The 20,139-nt window shown below is 40.2% G+C and overlaps 1 protein-coding gene and 1 long non-coding RNA gene across 9 annotated transcripts in view; one reads left to right on the forward strand and one right to left on the reverse strand.

Moving 5' to 3' along the window:
* Positions 1-2,092: 2,092 nt before the first annotated feature.
* LOC117959808 lies at positions 2,093-11,842 on the forward strand. The gene is made up of 3 exons (XR_004660006.1): positions 2,093-2,229; positions 2,418-2,420; positions 11,829-11,842. It is a non-coding gene; the product is annotated as an uncharacterized LOC117959808 (long non-coding RNA).
* fcho2 (FCH and mu domain containing endocytic adaptor 2) overlaps positions 3,672-20,139 on the reverse strand; it is a 42,063-nt gene continuing 25,595 nt past the window's right edge. The window contains exons 9-30 of one of the 8 annotated variants that reach the window (XM_034897087.1): positions 20,083-20,127; positions 19,859-19,928; positions 19,718-19,742; positions 19,450-19,506; positions 18,772-18,829; positions 18,356-18,531; positions 15,598-15,622; positions 14,259-14,298; positions 13,935-14,020; positions 11,989-12,066; positions 11,034-11,543; positions 10,565-10,680; positions 10,331-10,460; positions 10,094-10,171; positions 9,741-9,800; positions 9,064-9,175; positions 8,055-8,210; positions 7,164-7,296; positions 5,870-6,069; positions 5,721-5,785; positions 4,461-4,625; positions 3,672-4,367 (exon numbers count right to left, since the gene is read on the reverse strand). In XM_034897087.1, the coding sequence (XP_034752978.1) occupies positions 4,345-4,367; positions 4,461-4,625; positions 5,721-5,785; positions 5,870-6,069; positions 7,164-7,296; positions 8,055-8,210; positions 9,064-9,175; positions 9,741-9,800; positions 10,094-10,171; positions 10,331-10,460; positions 10,565-10,680; positions 11,034-11,543; positions 11,989-12,066; positions 13,935-14,020; positions 14,259-14,298; positions 15,598-15,622; positions 18,356-18,531; positions 18,772-18,829; positions 19,450-19,506; positions 19,718-19,742; positions 19,859-19,928; positions 20,083-20,127 (2,408 nt within the window). In that variant the 3' untranslated portion in view covers positions 3,672-4,344. Of the gene's footprint in view, positions 4,368-4,460; positions 4,626-5,720; positions 5,786-5,869; positions 6,070-7,163; positions 7,297-8,054; positions 8,211-9,063; positions 9,176-9,740; positions 9,801-10,093; positions 10,172-10,330; positions 10,461-10,564; positions 10,681-11,033; positions 11,544-11,988; positions 12,067-13,934; positions 14,021-14,258; positions 14,299-15,597; positions 15,623-18,355; positions 18,532-18,771; positions 18,830-19,449; positions 19,507-19,717; positions 19,743-19,858; positions 19,929-20,058; positions 20,128-20,139 lie in introns of all 8 variants that reach the window. The other 7 variants (XM_034897086.1, XM_034897089.1, XM_034897088.1 and 4 more) reach the window with 7 other exon arrangements.

Genomic DNA, 20,139 nt, shown 5'->3' on the forward strand with positions numbered 1-20,139 from the left:
GCCAAGTGGAAAATGCGACAGACGCCTTTGGATGTGAGTCTGACGTGTTCCGGCTTTGAGTTATTCTAAAGAGGTCGTCACGGTTTTGGAGTGAGCAGGAGGAGCAAGGGAAAAGAATTCATATTAATGCAATAAACTTACACCATCCATGTTTGTTCAGATGTTTTTCTCTCGTAGTGAAGAGGGAGATCAAATGAACACATCAATTGTAAATTGCCCATGAATGTTACTGATGTGGGGCTCGCTCTCTGGATTGTAGAATAACTCAACTCTATGGCTCCAGCGAGCCTTTGGACAAACATCACTGTGATGGCGGACAACAAAGACTAAATGCTCCCTCTGCTCCGACTGTTTCACAGAGCTGATTCTGACGTTCAGAATCTCTCAATCGAGACACAGATGGCACGACCATCCCAGAACCCAGAATTCCCACAGTTTTTAAATTATAGTTTGACATTTTGGAATACACTCTTATTTGCTTTCTTGTCAAGAGTTACAAGAGAACATTGAGAGTGGTATCAATTTTCTCATCTAACTCTTGGCAAGAAAGCAAATAATGTCAAAGTATTCCTATAATTTCCCTTAATCCCATTTCTCTTTAGTAGCCTGCTACCTGTACAGCCCACACACTCACATTCACACATCCTATCAAGTTGTATAAAATTTCCGGCCACACGCAATAGTCTACATATGGACCAGCACAGTTTTTGGATATGACTTCAGCTCACATATCTCACTTTGTCCTTTTTTAGAGAATAACATCATACACAGGGGACCTCAAGATCTCTTCCTCTTCTTCTTAGGGCAGCGGACGGAGAAAAGTAAAGGCAGCACTGATGACACCCACATATAGCTGTGAAAAGGCAGCTCTGACGGTGCATTTCAAACAGCATGGAGGAAGTATTCATCCAGAGAGACACAGGGCATGACTGAGTGTGTAAATATGCATAAGGTGTTGATGTAGCGGTGAGCGTATACGCACGGTCATGCATACATCCTCCTACGCAAAGCCCTGTATGAGGCTCTCCCAGTGCAAACAGCACATTAGTAACACGTGTGGTGGTGTCTTCAAGCTTTCTTCCATGCCCTGTCCTCCTGCATATGGAATATGTTTATTTAAAACAATATGTATCTTTTGTACTATTGCAACTTTTGACTTATCAGCCCGCAATATATTATCATAAAATCTGTGTGTTTCGGGGCAATTTAGATGGCTTTAAAGGGCCAGTTCACCCCAAGAGAGTAATGTATGACCCGATAATGCAGAGGAGAAATTCAGGTAGACATTATGGCATCTACAAGAGAAAACCTGCTCTCCTATTTTCAGATTTATGATTCTAAGCTCAAGCAAGAGCATTTTGGTCATCTTAAAAAACAGCTTTCTTAAATTCTTTAACTCATGCTCTAGCAGTAGTCATCACTGTTGGAGGTATTTGGTCATACAAATTTAAACTATAAAATTATTGGACAAATTGAAATGTTCAACTTCTGGTGGTGTTAGATGAAAAGCTAAGATATACTTGAAGTCATCTGGATACGATGACTTGGAACCATGAAGGTATGTCCAAAACTGAGCGCTGATCGAAGCCCGTTGGTAGCTCAGCACACGCCACACAACCGCAATGTCGCTAGTTAGATACCAACCTATGACTTTGTAGCAAAAACAAAGAAAAGAAAATCTTGAAAAACTTTATAATCTTGATGGAAGCTCTTACTATATCTGCACAGTGAGGCTAAAAAAAATTACACAGAACACTCTTAGTCTTTTTAATATAATTGTATATATTCATATATTACACATTTAATACAGGCACAATGATAAATCATAAAGTAGAGACACAAAGTGGCTGAGATATTGGTAAAAATTTACAATTTACGAGAATCATTTATACAATTTTTCTTTCTTTTAACTCTGTTCAATACAACATATAAAGAAAGATGGGATGGGTGAAAGTGACGGAAAAAAAGCCTTGTAAGTTTATTTTGTACGTTTTGTTGGGACAGCAAGAACCAGCTTGCTAATACTGAACACAATTACAGAATGTGTTCTTATTTTTTTAATGCATCCGGCTCATCTGACCAAAACCGCTGATGTAATAAAAAAAAACCACAGCAAGACATGTTCTCACTGTACAAATGTCTGGTGCTACAATCTGATGATTTTATGTAAACTCATTCATTTAAAACATTTGGCTGATTAAAGTCCAGAGTGAAATACAAAATTTAAGTGTATTCCATCATCCATTTAAGATGAATGCCTGCCTCTAGATTATTATCAAAGGCTTGGTCTTAAACCAAAATCATACAAAACATTAAAAACTTGGTGATAATCACCCTGGTCAGATATGAAATCAAATAAATGATCAAGTGAGACATCAATCAAGTATGGACAAGAGTTTAAATCAGCTGCAATCCAGTCAGTTAAAAAGCGGACAGTAAAAAATAAGCCTGGTGTGAAAAGATCTTTCCTAAAATCTTATCTAAGAGGTCAGTTGGCCACATGGTGCACAGTGTATGAAGCTCCTGCCCTAAAAAGTTTTCAATCAAAGCTTCCAGGCAACTAACTAATCGCATCTCCACAAGCCACATACCAGCACATTTACCAATTTTAGGATCCTTACATGGTTGAGGTCAATGTAAAACATAGAAATACTCCATTCAGAAGCACAACAGCTTCTACAGCAGCAGCCTTCATTAGTAAAAGAGTGAAGAATAAAGCACCAAGAGTCAAACGTGGACCTATTCCATCCATCCATCCATCCATCCGTTTTCCATACCCGCTTGTGCTGTTTATAGTTGCAAGTTTTAACCCAGCATGCACTAGGTGAGAGGCAAGACAGGCCAGTTTCAAAGAGCAACGGCAGAATTGTGCTACAATATCTAACCCCAATCCACAACACTGGATTACTGAGTGTTGAGTAGCTGTGAGAAGGCATTACGATCATTAATTTGGCCTTATTGTGCTATTGCTACTCACTTCCATCATCGACTGCACAGTGAGTGTGAGGGGCTGACTTTAACTGACGCGCGTTAGAAAAAATTAGAAAAAGACAAGATATAAAAGAGTTTGATGATGAAACTCAATCGCAGAAGGCAAACATGACTCCTTTGTTGTTGGAAGACAGTCGGGTTGTAAAAAGAGGAGACATTTTCCCTTCAACATCCAAATAAAAAAAGTTAAAAAAAACAACTGGCACAATGTTGGTGCGATTCTCATTGACTGAAAAGATTTGAAAAAGGTTTTAAAGATTCAGGCACCTTTCTCCATTTATAGGGCACAAAGGTTTTAAAAAAAAAAAAAACAAGGCTGCAATTTAAATTTGGGGCAGTGTAATGTCCCTTGATTGAATTGTTTCATAAAGTATAAAAATTAAGTGGCTTTATCTATATATATATATATATATATATATATATATATATATATATATATATATATATATATATACACACACATATACATATACTTACACACAAGCCATGACTGGAAGGAGAATTCACGATAGAAATTTCTAAAAATGACCACACTGATCGTTTAAAAAAAAAAAAAAAAACTCCATGCATTTTAACACAGAGAAATGTAGCTTAAACCTGGAAATCCAAATGTGGGTAAAACATTGACATACTTCTGATGCCTGTTGAGCCGCAGTATAAGAGGAGGCACTGAGGTCAGATTTTTTTGCATTAGTTTGAAAGCACTTCAATGTTAGTTTAAGAGATCAAGCTTGTGCGTTAGTGCGTGAGTACTGTTTAAGACAGATTTGAACTTCATTGATTCAATGCACATGATAAAAAGAAGACAAAATCATGAGGAGGAAAAGAGAAAGATCAGTAAACAAAGGTGATTTGAGCGTTGAGTCAGAGCTGGTCGAGCAGAATAATCAGTGTTAATATTTACAGTTCAGAGAGGGAGAAACCTTTTCTTCTCTTCCACCCAGACAATTTTTTGTTTTATATTCCTTATAGGCTCTTGGAAATGAATATAAGAGGAAGAAGAGCATCTGATAAATTGTTAGTGCACCTTTTTTATGATTTCAAATACAATATAGATTTATATCTAATCCATAAATTGTTTCTGACTATACAAAAGTGGATTGATCAGAAAGCATCATTAGACTTCATATCTACACATTTCCTGAAAGCTCATCTTAGTCTTCTTTAATTCTTTAAAAAAAAAAACAGTGTTCAATACTCAGTGCTGTTTTTTTTTTTTTTTTAAATTGTAGTGAGATTCTCGCCTCCCGGTCAAAAGCTCAGATGGATTAAGAGGTTCAGGAAGCCTTGCAAAGTTCCAGCTTTTGTGTCAAATGAGATTTCATTTCATGAAAACCAGAGCAGCGGGTCACCTCAGCAATCTGCCATATAACGTCCTAACGAAAAAGAAAGAAAGGTGAGCTGGGTCACTGGTGAATTAAATTAAAATTGAAATCAGGTACGTATGGATGATCTGACGCACTGCATACCTGTGGCAAATCTCTTCTTGTTGAGAGAAAGTCTGTATCCAGATCCCTGCAGCTCCATGTCCACTCCTGACAGGGTGCTCCCCTCACTCATAAACTGCACTGCCAGAGTGGAGGGGTTCGATGGCCCATCTGACAGTTCAAACTTGGCCCTCAGGGACCCGGCTCCTGGGAGTCAAATACAGACAAACACGTTCACTTTCCAGCAAATGATCCAGCTCTTGTCCTCACTGTGCACATCTACAGGGGGGGTTTTATGCAAGCTGCCACTAAAGCCGGATTTATGCTTCTGCGTTGAATCTACGTCGTAGCTACGTACATAGGTACATGGAGACACGGACCCTATGCTGGAGTCTGACATGCACCTCTCAAAAAATGTAACAACACGTTGCGGCCACATGTAATCAAAGAGAGGGTTAATTTCTACTACTACAGATTTTTTACCGTGGTCATAAAGCAAAGGGGAGACACTTCTGTTTCTCTCACTATGACTCTAGAGTCGCCACTTGCTCCGAAGCTAAGCGCCGTCACTCTCTCACTCTCTACCACACACTCCCCACACACACACACACACACACACACACGTGTCGGCCCTGCTATTCTCTAAAAGACAAGCACACACCAATGCAGAAGTATAAAACTTCAGGCCAGTTATGTAGCATGGTTTTCCCTGCCATAATAAAGGTTTAGGTGCAGCACCCGGGACGTTTCGGGCACTACCTAAGCAAATGACTACCACTAAAAGAGTTTTCTCAGATCTAATGATTGTAGTTGAACTTCTGTAGCAAGTTTGGTCTTTAAGCTTTTTGAGTGTTACTCATTTATGATCTGCTCTAGCTTTTCCAACATTTTAGACACAGATATGCTAGTAATAAAAACGGTCCAAAATGATGTGAAAAAGAGTTCCAAAACTACCACAAAAGGGACACAAAGTGACAAGAAAGAGATGCAAAATAGCCCCAGAGACCTAAAACCACCCCGAAGAAAACTAAAATGACCAAAAAGAGACAGAACACGAATACAAAGAGACGCAAAAACCCACAAAGAGAGACAAAAATATGTGGCGAAATTGCATTTAAAAAAAAATTGAACACCGTTAGATTTTCTTGAGGAATGACGCCTAAACCCCCCCAAAAGTGTAAAACCAAAGTCTTCCAAAAAGCAAGGGAAAACACTGCATAGGCTACGGGGAAAGCTCTGCATGCAGCCTCCGCAGAAAACGTAACTCACTATAATTGCCAAGACAAGAGAATGATGACTTACCTTCATTTTCAGACTTTTCTGAGATTTCACTGAGCTTCCATAGACACTTATTCTGCTCTGCATTCCTACAATAAGAGAAAGAAATGAGCTGCTTCTGTTTGACCAAGATAGGAAAATGTTTTCAGCAGTTTACATGAACCACTTCTTACCAGATGGAGTTCGGCAGAGACTGCATGTTGGTGACTCCTCCGTCAACAGGCACTAAGATCTGTACGTTGGAGAGTGGACCGGGGGAGGCCATGGACTCCGGGTTGTAGCGGTAGTCTACCCGCAGGTCTGATGTACTTGGTGTACACTTCCAGTATATGGCCAGGTTGAGAGGAGTGGAATGAATCCCATCAGACTGCACCTGAACACAGTAGGTATGAAAAAAGCTGCTTTAAGTTTAAGGCAATTAGAGCGATGTTCCCATTACATCGGCTGCAATGAGACCATTTGAAGTCGGAATCTCAACTTTGAAGGTCAATTCCAACGTTAAAGTTCTCAAGTTCTGACAGAAACACATTAAAGTGATTTGGTGTGCTAAAAATACAAATGTAAGATAAAAACAAAACTAATGTTTCTCCAAAGCTTCCAGAAATCAGGACAAAGACAAATTCTTCTTCTGTCAGAAATCAGTGTAAAGCTGACTGAAATTTGAGGGAAAATTAGCTCTTCAACAATAAAAACACACTTCAAATTGTAAACAGTAAACTAACCAATATTATAGAAAATAGATTAACATCCCAATAAGGCCCCATATTACACAATGTAGCCAACAGTACAAAGGTAGGAAAAAACACGAGGCAATCTTATAGTTTCAATGCTTCAAAAGCACGTGTTTGGAGTACTGTGTGGATTTTATCGGTCAAGCTTTGACAATAGAATCTTTTTATAATAATGTATTAACTAATATAATAATGTAAATAAGCCAGTTTAAACATGTCTATTTAAAGATGATGTCATCCAGCGGTGGCAGTTTGCGTGTGAAGCTACAGGATTTAAGGACCAGGCCTACAGTAATAGGCTTTTGTTTTACACCAGACCAACACGGTTTTAGAGGAGTAGAATTAGTTATGAAGCCAGTGAGTGACCACAAATGAATTAAATTCCTATAAGTGGTCCAGAGAAAATGTGAGGTTACATTTTATTTTTCTAAGAATATTATAGACTAGAGCTGGCTGTGGCAGGAAGATCAAATAAAGTGTGATAATACTGTGAAATCCTTTCTCTTTAACTTTGGAGCATGGCTTCCAAAACATTTCACAGTAAAAAAAATTTAATTCTGCCCTGTCTTTATTTCTGCCCTGCTCCCTCCTCTAACCTCATCTAGTTTTGTTGCTTCTTTCTCAGACATGTATATATGAGGGCGAAGCACTTAGGGAAATATGTTTTTACAGGGCATTCTTTAACTAAAGTTATTTTATCTGGATTGTGTTTTAGGCTCAGCGATGGCTGACTGACCTGGTATTTTAGGATGTCCACATTATAGTAGGAAGCTGTAGGGTTCTGCTCTGAAGCTTTTCGGAGGTAGGACGTCAGCGCTTGCATGTTGAACCAGAAGTCCCTGGAATTTGAGTCACTTTGGGAAGGATCACTGGATAAAAAGACAAACAGTCAGAAAGATTTGTACACACAGACACACACTGATGCACAAGGAATGATCGGAGGCTCAATTATTCATTGCTCCTCGTGGCTTTGTGTGCAAAGCTCTAATAGCTTGGAAAAAATGACCCTGTTATATCCAACCAGCTACTAAATCATGAATTCCATCTGATTCGATTACTCCAACCATTAGGTCTTGGGATAACTGAGAAGGAGAAGAGGTAAAAGAAGCAGTACAAAGACGTAATTTCCCTTCCCAAGACAAGATATGAACTTGTCGCAGAAAATTTGTTTAAAAAATTTGCAGTTTCAAAATAGAACCAAAAACATATTGCGGCATACTGAACCTTGCACTGCGTGTGAGGTGACACATCCATTAAACACCTTTGACTGAGACTAAAGAGGTGAGAGGTAAAAAAAATGTATGATAAATGAAGCGGCAGTTATATGAAGTTTGCTGTTCTTTGCCATTTTGGGCTGGGAAGTATTTCAGATGAGCCATGGGCTGTTGAGAACCTGGCTGTTAAAGTCTGGTGGAAAATACTTCCCTGACAGCTTAATGATAGGTTTATGTCAGATTACTAATTGAATTTCCTCTCACTGACGCAGACTGCAATTCCTCAATTCTCACTCAAATCATTGTGTCCAAAACCCCTCTTTCACTTAACCAGGACTAGGACAAGTTAGCAACTTGTCGACTCTTCACTTGCAATCCGGCCTGTTTCTCTTTAACTCTTCTGGACAGCTCACCTGTATAGTAGCTGTTGGTTGGGTAGGATCTGCTCCAACCTGCTGGTGTTCTTCAGTTTGAAGGTGAGCACGGCCGGGGAGGGGTTGGTGGTGAACACTTTGATGATGCCCATGGGGAACGACAAAGTCATGTCTCCTGTGATCTTCACAATGCACCTGTGAGATGTAGCCAAGCAAATATGAATCATGTCATACATAGTACCTGTGATTTTCTCCTTTCAATTCATTGAGTTTAGGTTTTTAAATGTCACAAAGATTTCCCAGCATGCCTAAGTTGACACCTTTTAACTTGTTTGGTCTGACCAACTGTCTAAAACCCACATATACTCTTTTGTGTACAATAGGTAATTATAAAAAATAGAGAAAATACACATTTAAGAAGCTGAAATTAGAGGCTATTTGGCATTTTTGCTTGAAATATTAAAAACTATTTAATTCTAAATGATAGCTTGTACTTTAGCCTAAAAATCCAAAACACATTGGCTTTAGTTCCCAGGTGTAACACATCTCCATCTCCACTTTTCTTAGTTCACCTCTGCATAAATCTATGGTCTAATGTAAATCCAGTTTTTTTCTTCCGTTGGGGTTGGCCTAGGCTGGGGTGGAATTGGCCCACAGCGAGTCTCAACCTCGCACTGTGTCTCCGCTGCATTTCTTATGAAATGTTCCATTCACTAATCCCTGCAAAAATAAGCCTTTTGCACAGCAGCAATTTAACAGCAGTTAACCAATAAATGGCTGTATGTTTTCACTGCCCCAGACTATAATCTGCCCCATGTAGGTTATCCACTCTGAAAGAATGGTGTCAGACTAATGAAAAACATTCCACACATGTAGAGCCAAAGATCAGAGTGTAGTTTGGGCTGGGGACCATGCAGTACAACACCATGTACTGTAGAATTCAGAACATAATATGGGTTGTAGTTAAAGTTCTAATATGGACAAAAATTTGTATGCGTGCAGGTCTATGTCGGGGCCTTTGAGTGGCGGGAGATCATGTGAGACTCACTTAGTGGGATCAGCTCCTTTGAAGTAAGCATTAACCGATTCTGTGAAGGCCACGGCAATGGGCAAAGCATCTTGGGATGCCAGGGTCACAGGGCTGGGACCGCGAGAGGTCCCTGAGAATGAGAAAGGCACAGAGTTTGAGGTCTGTTGACTCAGCTGCAGATCGGACTTTTACAACAGCAGGGTCCAAAGCTCACATCAGAATTAGGCAGGCTTGATCGTGCAAAGATGCATTATATAATTTAGAATATTGGTTTTATTGCATTTCATGAAGTCAGTCAGTCATGCATTGCAAGTCAGTACATTGTTATTTTTTAAATAAAGACAAATAAGGTACGTGTTTAGAGTAGATCGTGCTACAGCTGCTTTAGTACAAAGATTTCAGACACAATTACCTCAGACAGCTTATTAAACCAAAGTCAACAAAAGATGTAACGGTCAATCATTCATTACTTTATTATTTTACCAATCAGATCTTTATAACGTTAGGAGCAGATGCTGTTGACAGAAAGACAATGTGAGAAATAGGCTGAAAAGGTGAATCTGGAGAGCACACAAGACAGCAATACAATCATTGCAAAGCAAGTGGACAACATCCAGTTGTCCATACAGCCCATCAAACAGACTGGTGTTAGTTTTAGTTAAATACAGAAGAGAGTCCTCTTGTATGAACCATACCTGCTGGTGTTTCACACCGCTTCTCAAAGGTAGGCAGCTTTGCTATGAACACATCGTCCTCTTTATGCCAAATTAAAGGCATAAAATAGAAAGGTGGAGAAAAACAAACCCAGAAGCACAAATGTGAGGAGAGATGATGCTGAGCACAGATGTAGTCCTGAATGTGTGATTGTGGCAGGTGAGCCCTAAGCTGACTCATATGATCATTGCACAGAGATGAACAAAGAGTTGACAGGCCCTAATGAGGATAGTCTCAGCAACAGTGAAATGTATGCAGAGTAGAGATGATGATTGTAAGCACTACTGAAAGGATTGTCTCTTAGGGAGACAAAAGTTTGGAAATGCAGACTCACTTTGGCTTAGGACAAAGAAAGGAGAAGGGGAGAGCAGCGCTGGGGGGGAGAGGGGGAGAGCAAAGGTGTGCTCAGCTCCTGTAAGGAGAGGAGTCAAGGAAGGAGGAGTAAGAGAAGAGGACAACAGCACATTGTGTTGCAGAGACAAAAGGTATGTTGCAGGCTGGTGAGGAACTGAAGAAAAGGAGAAAAATAAGTTCCAAGGAAGTAGATTCTCTATACACGGAGGAGGCTTACCAACAGTGGGGGTGTTGGCGGCACTGAGTGAGGCATTCGAGGACAAGGAGGAGGAGCTCTCTGCCCGGGCGAGTGGTGCAGCAGGAGGAGGGCTGGCGTTAGATGTCTTGGGTGGACTGAACGGCCGTACCTGAGTGGTCATCAAATAGAATGGTAGTACAATGTCAGAATGTTATTTTAACAGCAATCAATGTTGTGTTGCACATATAATCTAGGAATGTTGTAGTTACTCACTATCTCATTAATTCCTGTGAGTTTTCCTGTAGGGAGTTTGGGCCTGGAGGAGGGTCGGGGTGGGGGTACCAGGGCTCCAGCTGTCAGCGGGGTCGTTGGTCGGTTTGGTACTGGCACTACACCGAGAAACATGCTGGTTAGGGGCAGTTAAACACCATGGGCATTGGGTACAAACATTCAACAATGTATACACTGTGCTTCATTCACGTAGATGCAAAACAATCATGCAAAAACAAAAACAAAAAACATAATAGCAACCATATTGCAAGTAAAAAATAACAACATGTTGCAAACCAGTCAGTGAGTTAGAAAAGCATATATCTGTACAAAAAAAAAAAATGATACAGTCAACTTCAAATATAAAAAAAATGCAGAGGATGAAAACATACAGTTAAATAAAACAAAATGCAAAACTAAAACTCCAAACCTCAGGCATAAGTCATGTCTCTAGCATCAGCAATGATGTTACCATTGAATATTTTGCCTGAAGGAGCTGCTGCCATCGCCCTCTCTGTAATTCCAGAGAAGACATCAGAGAAACAGGCGTGGCCGTCTTCTCTGCTGTCCGCCGCTTTGTAGTAGGCTTCAGCAGAGTCATCGGAGAGGAAGCGACTTGACCTGCCGGAGCTTGCCTGAGACCTCTGGAGCTCCTTCACGGACGGCCCTGAGACCTGACGGCGAGCTGGAGCGAAATTATCACTGAAGGCGATCCACTGGCTCTGGGACCAGGACAAGGAGGAGAAGGCGTCAACGCTCTTCGGAGGGCTGGCTGCAGCCGGGCTTTTGATTGGGTCAATTGGCTCGGCCGGCAGGGTGATGGGGGCGCTCTGTGCCCTCGCTGGTACGGGCTTGAGTGCTTGGAAAGGGTTTTCTGGTGAATCCCAGGGAGAGGATGTGGAGGAGGAGAAAGAGGAGACATCTTTGGATTTTTGGCTCTCTGCCAGGGGAGGGGAGCGCTCCCGTTGTGTCACCGCCTCAGCTGGAGGGGGCGATGTGATTGACAGAGGCGATAAGCATGACAAATGCAAAGCAATAATATATATAGAAAACTTTTGGTAAATCAATCAGACAATAAGTAACACCAGCAAATTACAAACGTGACTCCTCAGCAGTTAGCGGCACCAGGATAGCAGACACATGAGCTTTATTGTGATTATCTCGAACTAGGGCTGAACAATTCATCGTTTTCAAATCAAAAGCGAGACTTGAAAGAATGCTATTAGCTGTGCAAAGCAATGACCCTTGTTTTAAAAACGCATAACAGACAGACACACATTTGAAGTAAAGATTACTTAAATGTTTACATGAAGAGAAACAAAAATGGAGCATAAATACCATGCATAATAGTCATTGATGATAGCTTGAACTTAAAAACAAGTTTTCGTTTCGATCACTGTCTGATATACGGGGCACACACATTTTACCTGAGACCTCTGGCAGAAAGACGTCTGAGTCATTCATCAGAAAAGATGGAGGGATTGAAAGGAAGATAGAGGCAAGGTCTAACAAGAAAAGTTCATAAATAAATAAAACCAATAAAACATCAAGTAATTTGAACTCAATTACAATGTAATCAAACAAAAGGCAATGTACAAAAAAACTACATGTAAAACAGATGGAAATGTACAATCAAATCAATAAATACAACTTATGACAATAAACAAAAAACATTTAGTTTTTTTCAATCTCTTCTTTATTCAGTGAGAGTTTAATTGTTTTAATACCCCACACAATAGACTAGTTTAATGTGTCATGTGTGCATTCGGAGCGGGTAATACTGCTACACTGTACACAGAGAGACTTAACAGGCTCTAAGCGGGGACTTAATTACCATCACTGAATCTTAATCAGGGCACTCTACGATGCTCTTTTCACTTTCAAGCCGAGACCTTTGACAGTAACGAGACAATGTTTGACAACATACGTGCCAGTGGGCTTTATGGCCAACCCTCTGACCTCAACTAGGTGCCAATTAACTGTGGATTACGCTTAGCCTAGGCAATGGGTCAGCGCCAATGTCACTTTGTTTAAACACTGGTGTCATGCACGTAAAGCCATGAGAATCGCTCTAACAACGCTCAAAAGTAAAGTAAAACAAACATACAAATGTCTATTGTAAAAGTATTAATGTAGAGACTTTAAGACAATTTAGATGAAACAGGAGGAGAACACAAATGATGAAAAAACAAACTACAGACTGGGATAACCCCCCCCCCCCCCCCCCCCCCCCTCGCTGTTTTAAGGTGAATAATCTATTGACCTTCGAGGTCAGATCCTCCATGTTGAACTGCCCTGAGAGGAGAGTCTTCCAGCTGAGTAGCTCAGAAAAAGAAAAAAGAGGGAAGGGGACACTACATAGTGCATAGAGAGAAGATGAGATCAAAAACATAAAGAGCAAAAGGACTGGATCAAAAAAGTGACTAAAAAACACACTAATAGTGTGGTTGCTCCTTAAAGTTATAATCCTTCAGATTTTCATGAAATCAAATCCCATTTTTGATACTATACACAGTCTGCATTTTTTGAGCCATCCAACGCATCTCTATAAAGTAGTTTTTAATTGGTTGTGGTGGAGTATGCCATTCACACGCTCAATTCAGACAGACCTAACAACGAGGTTTACAGGAAATGATGCAGGCATGTAATCTAGTTTATTTTTATCTCATGAATATCAGCCTCCCTGTTTACTGTTCACTGCCGTTCCACTGTGTCTGAGCTGTTTTAAGTCATTGCTAATGCAAAGCCAACATTGTTCTCCACTTCTCAGCAAGATAACCAACTCCTTTACTGTGTGAAAAACTACTCGCACCGCATGAAATCAGGTCCCTGTTCCAATTATTATTGACTGACTTCTTTATTAAATAATAAGTTGGTTTTGCTGCACTGTAAACGGTTACAGCGGTTCTTTTGTTGTATTTCTGCCAACATAAAGTAAGTATTTGACTGTAGTTAGTGATCCACTCACAAACTACTGTTTCTTTATTATTGGCCATATTGGCCAATAATAACTCAGCCAGGGCGGAAATGCCAGGACTGAAATGCCTTTTTTAGCATTTTTAGGCCTTTTATTTTGAAAGGACAGTATAGATATGAAAGGGTAGAGAGAGAGGGGGAATGACATGCAGCAATGGGCTGCAGGTCGCAATTGAACTCGCGGCCGCTGTGCGAGGACTGAGCCTTTGTATATCGGGGCACACTCTACCAGGTGAGCTACCCAGGTGTCCAGGATTACCACTTTAAAGGAACTACAGTAACCGTTTCATTGTTGCTACACACCGTTGAGGGATACTGTAAATAACGGTAGAATCTGATGTTGTGGAGAAATGTATGCGTGCACAGCAATCAAGAAAAAATGCGGCTTTGGGATTACCTGTAGATGGGGACACTGAGGAAGAGGAGCCTGCTGCAAGAGTCGGCCCGAAAGGGTCCAGAGACAGAAGGTCGTTGTGCGTCAGTCTGCCGGAGGGGGGAGGGAAAGAGAGAGAGAGAGAGAGAGAGAGAGAGAGAGAGAGAGAGAGAGAGATAATAAAGCAGTTTAAATTGAAAAAAAAATTGATCTGAAATTGCAATTGAGAGAGGGGGTCTAGTCAAACCTACAATAACATTTCAAGCAATAATCATGCACAACGCATACAAAACAAGATACTGTAAACGTGGTGAAAATGGTGGCAGTCATAAGCACTATCATACATACTCAAATGGTGTTGGCACTCTGGATTTTGCCAGTTCATCACCTACAGAGAGAGAAAAACAAACAGAAAATTAAAGCCCACAGACCCGCAGAGCGATGACAGCGAATTCACTTTCACAGCGACTAAACACAGGAGGTTTTCACCGGAGACTATTCAAAGACATTTGCCCGAAGGCATGTTTAAACTACATCCCACCTTAGACCAGAAATATAAACTGAGGTTCTGACTGAACAAATGAGAAACACCATCTGCCATGAAAAGGCATTGAAGTGTATTTGCAGTAAGATTTAGGTTGGATACAATATTTTTCTTACTTCTGCTTTGCACAGTAAAACCTTAAAATCTTACCCAAATACTGCAAATGGTTAACTCAAAATGTGTTTTTTTATTATGATGGTAACACTTTGCAATAGGGGATGAAGTGATTTGGCAACTAAATATAAAACCAAGCATTGCTTTGTTAATTATGTGCCCCTTTCCAAAGTGTTACAATGCATTGAAAAGATCCATATAAGCAACCTGAAGCAGCACATTAGCACCAGAGGTAAGAGGAGACAGTTGAAGGAATATAAACCGTATGTATGTAAATTCTTAAAAATAAAGTGAAGCTTTGCAGTGAGAGAACACAGTGTCAGCGGTGTTAGCTTGTGTCAGCTGGCTGCAGGGGACAGAGATAAGGGGTGTGATATTTTGAGGGAGTGGGAGGCTAACTATTGTAGTGAAAACATACTCACCAGGGCGCTGAGCCTTAGCGCTTAATGTAGATACCCCTGTGATCAATGAGTGTATGTAGAGTATACATCTATCAATGCAATACCTTGTGTAAATTGATCTCTATCACTGTTTCAGCTGCAAAATTAATTATCACCACATAGTTTCACACAAACAGTGTGTGAAAGCAACTTTAACTTAACTCTTTTAACTCATAAAAAAAAAATTCTGGATTTATATTCAATGCTTTCTCAAACCTGCATCAAAACCTCATGGAGCATGACAGATGACATATTGGTAGATATATTCTTAAAGCATTACACTTGGGGAAGACATCAAACACACAAACCGAACAGATAATTTCTAACATGTCAACATATAAACAGCTAATAAAGCAATTAATCTTATTTGTAACATGGGAGGAAAATATCCCTCAAGCTCACATTTACAGAAAAGAACACTTATTTACTTTTTCTCTGGGTATGTTGGTTTTGGCTAAAATTTCTGGATTTTTCTTTTAAAAACAACTCATGCCAAGAAAAATGTAGTTGAGAAGTTCTACAGTCAACCCCCTTCACAGTCACCCAGCAATACACAGATACAGACAGGTCAGACAGAGAAAATACTTACTAGACTGGTTCCTTCGCATCTGTCCCTGAAAACAAAAACAGGCATTAATTAACCAAAGACGCATGTGAACCACCATGAATTTGCAGCCGTTACATGTCAGAAGTTAGCTAAGTTTGTTCACAAAATCACAAGTAAAGAGGGGGCAGTGGGGACCTAAAGTGTAAAGAAGCAAATTTGTGACCGGGAGGTCGCCGGTTCAATACCCAGACTGGCAGGATAAAATCTGTGTGGGGAAAGGGAAAAGAGCAGCACTTTGTCATCACCACCACTGAGGTGCCCTTGAGCAAGGCCCTTAACCTCAACTGCTTCAGTGCCGTGGCTCAGTGGCCAGCAGATCTGACTGTGGCTCTGCTGGGCAGGTTTCAGGTATGAATGTGTAACTGTGTGAATGTGACAGGCCGTTGTTGCAAATGACACTCGACTTATCTAGATAAATGAAGGTTATATAAAAATAAAATGATCACTCTTCATGCAGGAGACATAAAACAGATCAACGTGCATTTTACAAAGTAAAACAACAAGTTTTAAGGGTAATCATGTTTTTGTCTGCTTCGTTAGAACATTTGCAACTTAAGACGCATGCTCTTTTACATGTCAAATAGAGTGGAACCTTAAGCCTTTGACAGTGTTTATAGCGTTAATAGTCTATATAGCGTTTATAGTGTATGTATATAAATGTATACATGATGGAAAAAGTGAAAACGCTTTTAAGCATTAAATACTACACTATTAATGATCCCCAGTGGCAAAGGTTTTTTTCCACTACAGAGTTTAAGACAGTAAATCACAGGGCTACTCTCCACTCACACATACCAGACTTTAAATCTAGGGTGAAATATTCAGCAGCGCAAAACCATGCATCTAAGCCCATACAACGATCTGTCAGGGACAACAGGGAGCATGCCCCCAACACTTCACCAACTTCCTTTACGGAGCCTTTTTTTCTGGACATAAATCTGCCGTGTCATACTGCGTAAAACAAGATATGCAAGATTCGCTCTTGGGGGTCGCCAAACCAGTGGAAACTTAGAGCATCAGTTTCAATAAAGAATTTATTCGCACAAGGAAAAAAGGTGGTGGTGGTGGTGGTGGGGGATTGTCAAGGGAGGAGAGGAGAAAAAGAAACAAAATGGGTTTAAGGAACATAGCAAAAGCGTTTAACCACCGTAGAGCTGTGAGGCCAAGGTTTAGTCCCACAGGCGCTAAGCGGCAAATGGGTTCAATTATGGCTCTTGATGGCCACACACACACGACTTCCATTGCTATTTCAATGAAGGGAACACCGCAGAGGGGGAACCAAACAGGAGGAGAAATGAAAAAGACAGGAAAAATGAGCAATGAGGGGGGAAAAAAGAAAAGAAAATCTCTCAATAATTCACACCACATGATGCAACGTTCGTCATCCCCTTGGATGTATGTTTTAACTTGAATCCAGAACTTATTGGTAAATGCGACGTAGGAAAAGGATGTGAAACGGAAATCCAAACAGACAGAGAGTAAGGCAAACATAATCTTATGACTATTCTGTTATTTAAATGCAAATCTGAGTCAACGAACAAAAACAGTGGTCTGTGTTTTTTTGTACTTTTAAAGTGAGAAAGTAATTGTGGGTTTAAGTCTCGACAGCTACTGAAACTAAACTGCAATGAACAAATTCAAAGGTTTTAAAGAGACCATCTTTCCTCCTGAATCTTGTTACATTAACTAGAAAAATATATCCTCTATAAACATTATCATTTATTCCCAGTGCGGAAAAAAAACATCTCCAGAAAAAACATTTGTACAAACTATGCAACTAACCCCATAAAGTATTCATAAATAACCACAACAGAGTCCTGGCTAGAAGAAGTGGGCTCCAATAAAACCAAAACAAGTGAAAGCAAACAAAGAAAGGAGGAAAAAGAGTGAGGTGCAACACAAGCAGGGAGGAGAAACAGTGGTCAAAGCAGAGGGAGTGTCCGGGGGAGAGGGCCAGAGCCGTGAAAAAGATGCCGTGACGTTAGTTTCATGTGCAGCCGGGGAGTGCAGCAGGGTGAACCAACTAGACCCCCTTTGCTACACTGAGCGTGCCCTTTTCAGACTCTCCACAACAACATTTACAACAACAACCGCTCAGTGCACACACGGTGCAAGTTTGCACACAAGCAGTAGTGTTTTAAATTTTAATGACAACGGCTATTTTGACAGAGCAAGCGGAGAGGTATTCAGAGATTGAGGGGAGGTGAGGGACACACGGAGCTGAATGAAGGGCTGTGTGTGTGTGTGTGTGTGTGTGTGTGTGTGTGTGTCACAAAGCATTCCTACAAGGAGGGCAGTGTGCATGTGAGTGAGTCTGCAGTAAAATCAAACAACATAGAACTCAGAATTGTTTCTGAGTTCCTGATAAATACTCTGTTTCATATATATATATCTGTATAGAGAGAGAGAGAAAGAGAAAATAAATACACATTTTTTGTTTGACATGAAACTGAATTTAAAGTAAAGACAAACAATGTGTGCAAACCTCACTGAATCAGCAGCCAATCCGGTAAATAAATGTTTTAAATGTAATACGGCTGCATTTACAATTTAAATAAGTTTCAAGAAAGAGTGACTAACGGCATTAACAAGAAAAATGTTACGGTTCCCATCGAACCACACAGAGGTTAGACATTCTCCTGTTGCCCTCTAGTGTTGCAGAGGCAGAGCAGGACAGCGACAGGTTTGTTTTGGGGATTTCGAGTATTTGGTGGGGTTTTGGGGCGTCATGAAGCCATACCGAGGTTGAGGGTGACAGGATGATGTTTCCAATGGAGGCCTTAAGCTCGTCGATGGTGGCTCGGCTCTGATGCGGGCCGTTGTTTGGCAGAACTGGCTTGATTTCTACGTGGAATTTCCTGGGTTCATCTTCATCCTCTGAGTCACTGAACGAATAGAAGGAATTCTCTTTGGCATGTGAGGAAAGAAAAAAGTTAAGGAGACGACAAATGGCACAGAAGAGAGAGAGAGAGAGAGAGAGAGAGAGAGAGAGAGAGAGAGAGAGAGAGAGAGAGAGAGGTAATCTACAGTTTGTTTCTATCCAGCCCCAGGCTGCTGGCGTCTGTGATCATAAAAACAAGATAGAGATCCTTAATGTCTTATAAACTGCACTGAGCTTTAGAGTGTGAACAGCATGAAGACAAATGGAAAGGATATCGATTTCATTTCCTTCCGGTCTGATACAGAAGCCCTCTTCATCAACTTGGGGAATATTCTACACAATACAAACAGAACAAAGTCAAGTTAAAAATAATCTTTAATCAACACAAACCTAAAATAAATGTGTTGTTTGTGTTTTTTCAAATAAATTACTCAAATAGGAAATACATTATTTAATGAGTCAGTACTGTACATACATACATACATACACACACACACACACACTCAAAATAGGACGAACATTTAACTGTTGACTAGTACCTGTTCATTGTTTTGTTTTTGCATATTCATCTCCCTCTACACTAAATCTTAAGTCAAAACATTCAAACTTAGTTTGACTTTTTATTTCTATTTTAATCTAAAGTTCTCTTATCACCATTAAGTCTACAGTAATTGGTGTAGTTTATTAATAAATGGAAAGTTCATCTTTTATTAATGGTATTCTGTTCCTAAGGCAAATGTTATATACATAGTAATACAGGACATTGAACATAAGAAAATATAAAGTACCCCTGCTTTGAAATGTGAAATGTATTCAGTTCTTGTGATTTACCAAAAAACAAAACAGAAGGTCTAGATAGAAGACTTACTTTGTGTGTGTGTGTGTGTGTGTGTGTGTGTGTGTGTGTGTGTGTGTGTGTGTGTGTGTGTGTGTGTGCGAATTAGCTTGCTTACAGCATTCTGGATGTCTATGGCCCCATAGTATCCAGGGGGTGCGCCATTGGCAGTGTTCTACAAGCAGCAACAGAGAAAAGAATGAATGAATGAATGAATGAATGAATGAAATCTACAAAAACAAACAGGAGGGAGGGAACAAAGAAAGTGAGAGAGAATAAAATGAACAAGGATCTTTTCCGCCTCCTCCTGTTTGATATCAAAACAGAATACAAAGCCGAAATATCCGCTGAAGTATCAACTCTAAGAATAACAAAATTATACTCACAGCAGCTTCGACTTCTGTTGACTCCCTAAAAAACAAAAGCACATCATGATGAGAGAGTCGTAACATTTTAACTGAAGAAAAAGAAAAAACAAGTTGCATAAATTGTGCTGTTAGACTAAATATGCATTAGTCTTCACTCACGTGGAATCTGTGTCCTTGTCTTTCCTACGACCGGGGATGCCAAATGGCTTCCTCTTTCTGGGTTTGGCACCTTAACACATAAAAGAAGCATTTTTTAAACAACATTGTAAAAAAATTCTATTACATCTGCTCTTGATCCCAATGCTCTGAACATGCAATGCTTGAAATACAACTTGCAGTGTTGTTTGTTGAAATCTTACCTTTGATTTTGTTATTAGACATACCTTCAGTTGCAATAGTGGCATTGCACTCCTCAAACTCAATGGGTCCTAATGAGACAA

This window comes from Etheostoma cragini, chromosome 16 (assembly GCF_013103735.1).
Source record: "Etheostoma cragini isolate CJK2018 chromosome 16, CSU_Ecrag_1.0, whole genome shotgun sequence".
NCBI classification, from domain to species: domain Eukaryota; kingdom Metazoa; phylum Chordata; class Actinopteri; order Perciformes; family Percidae; genus Etheostoma; species Etheostoma cragini.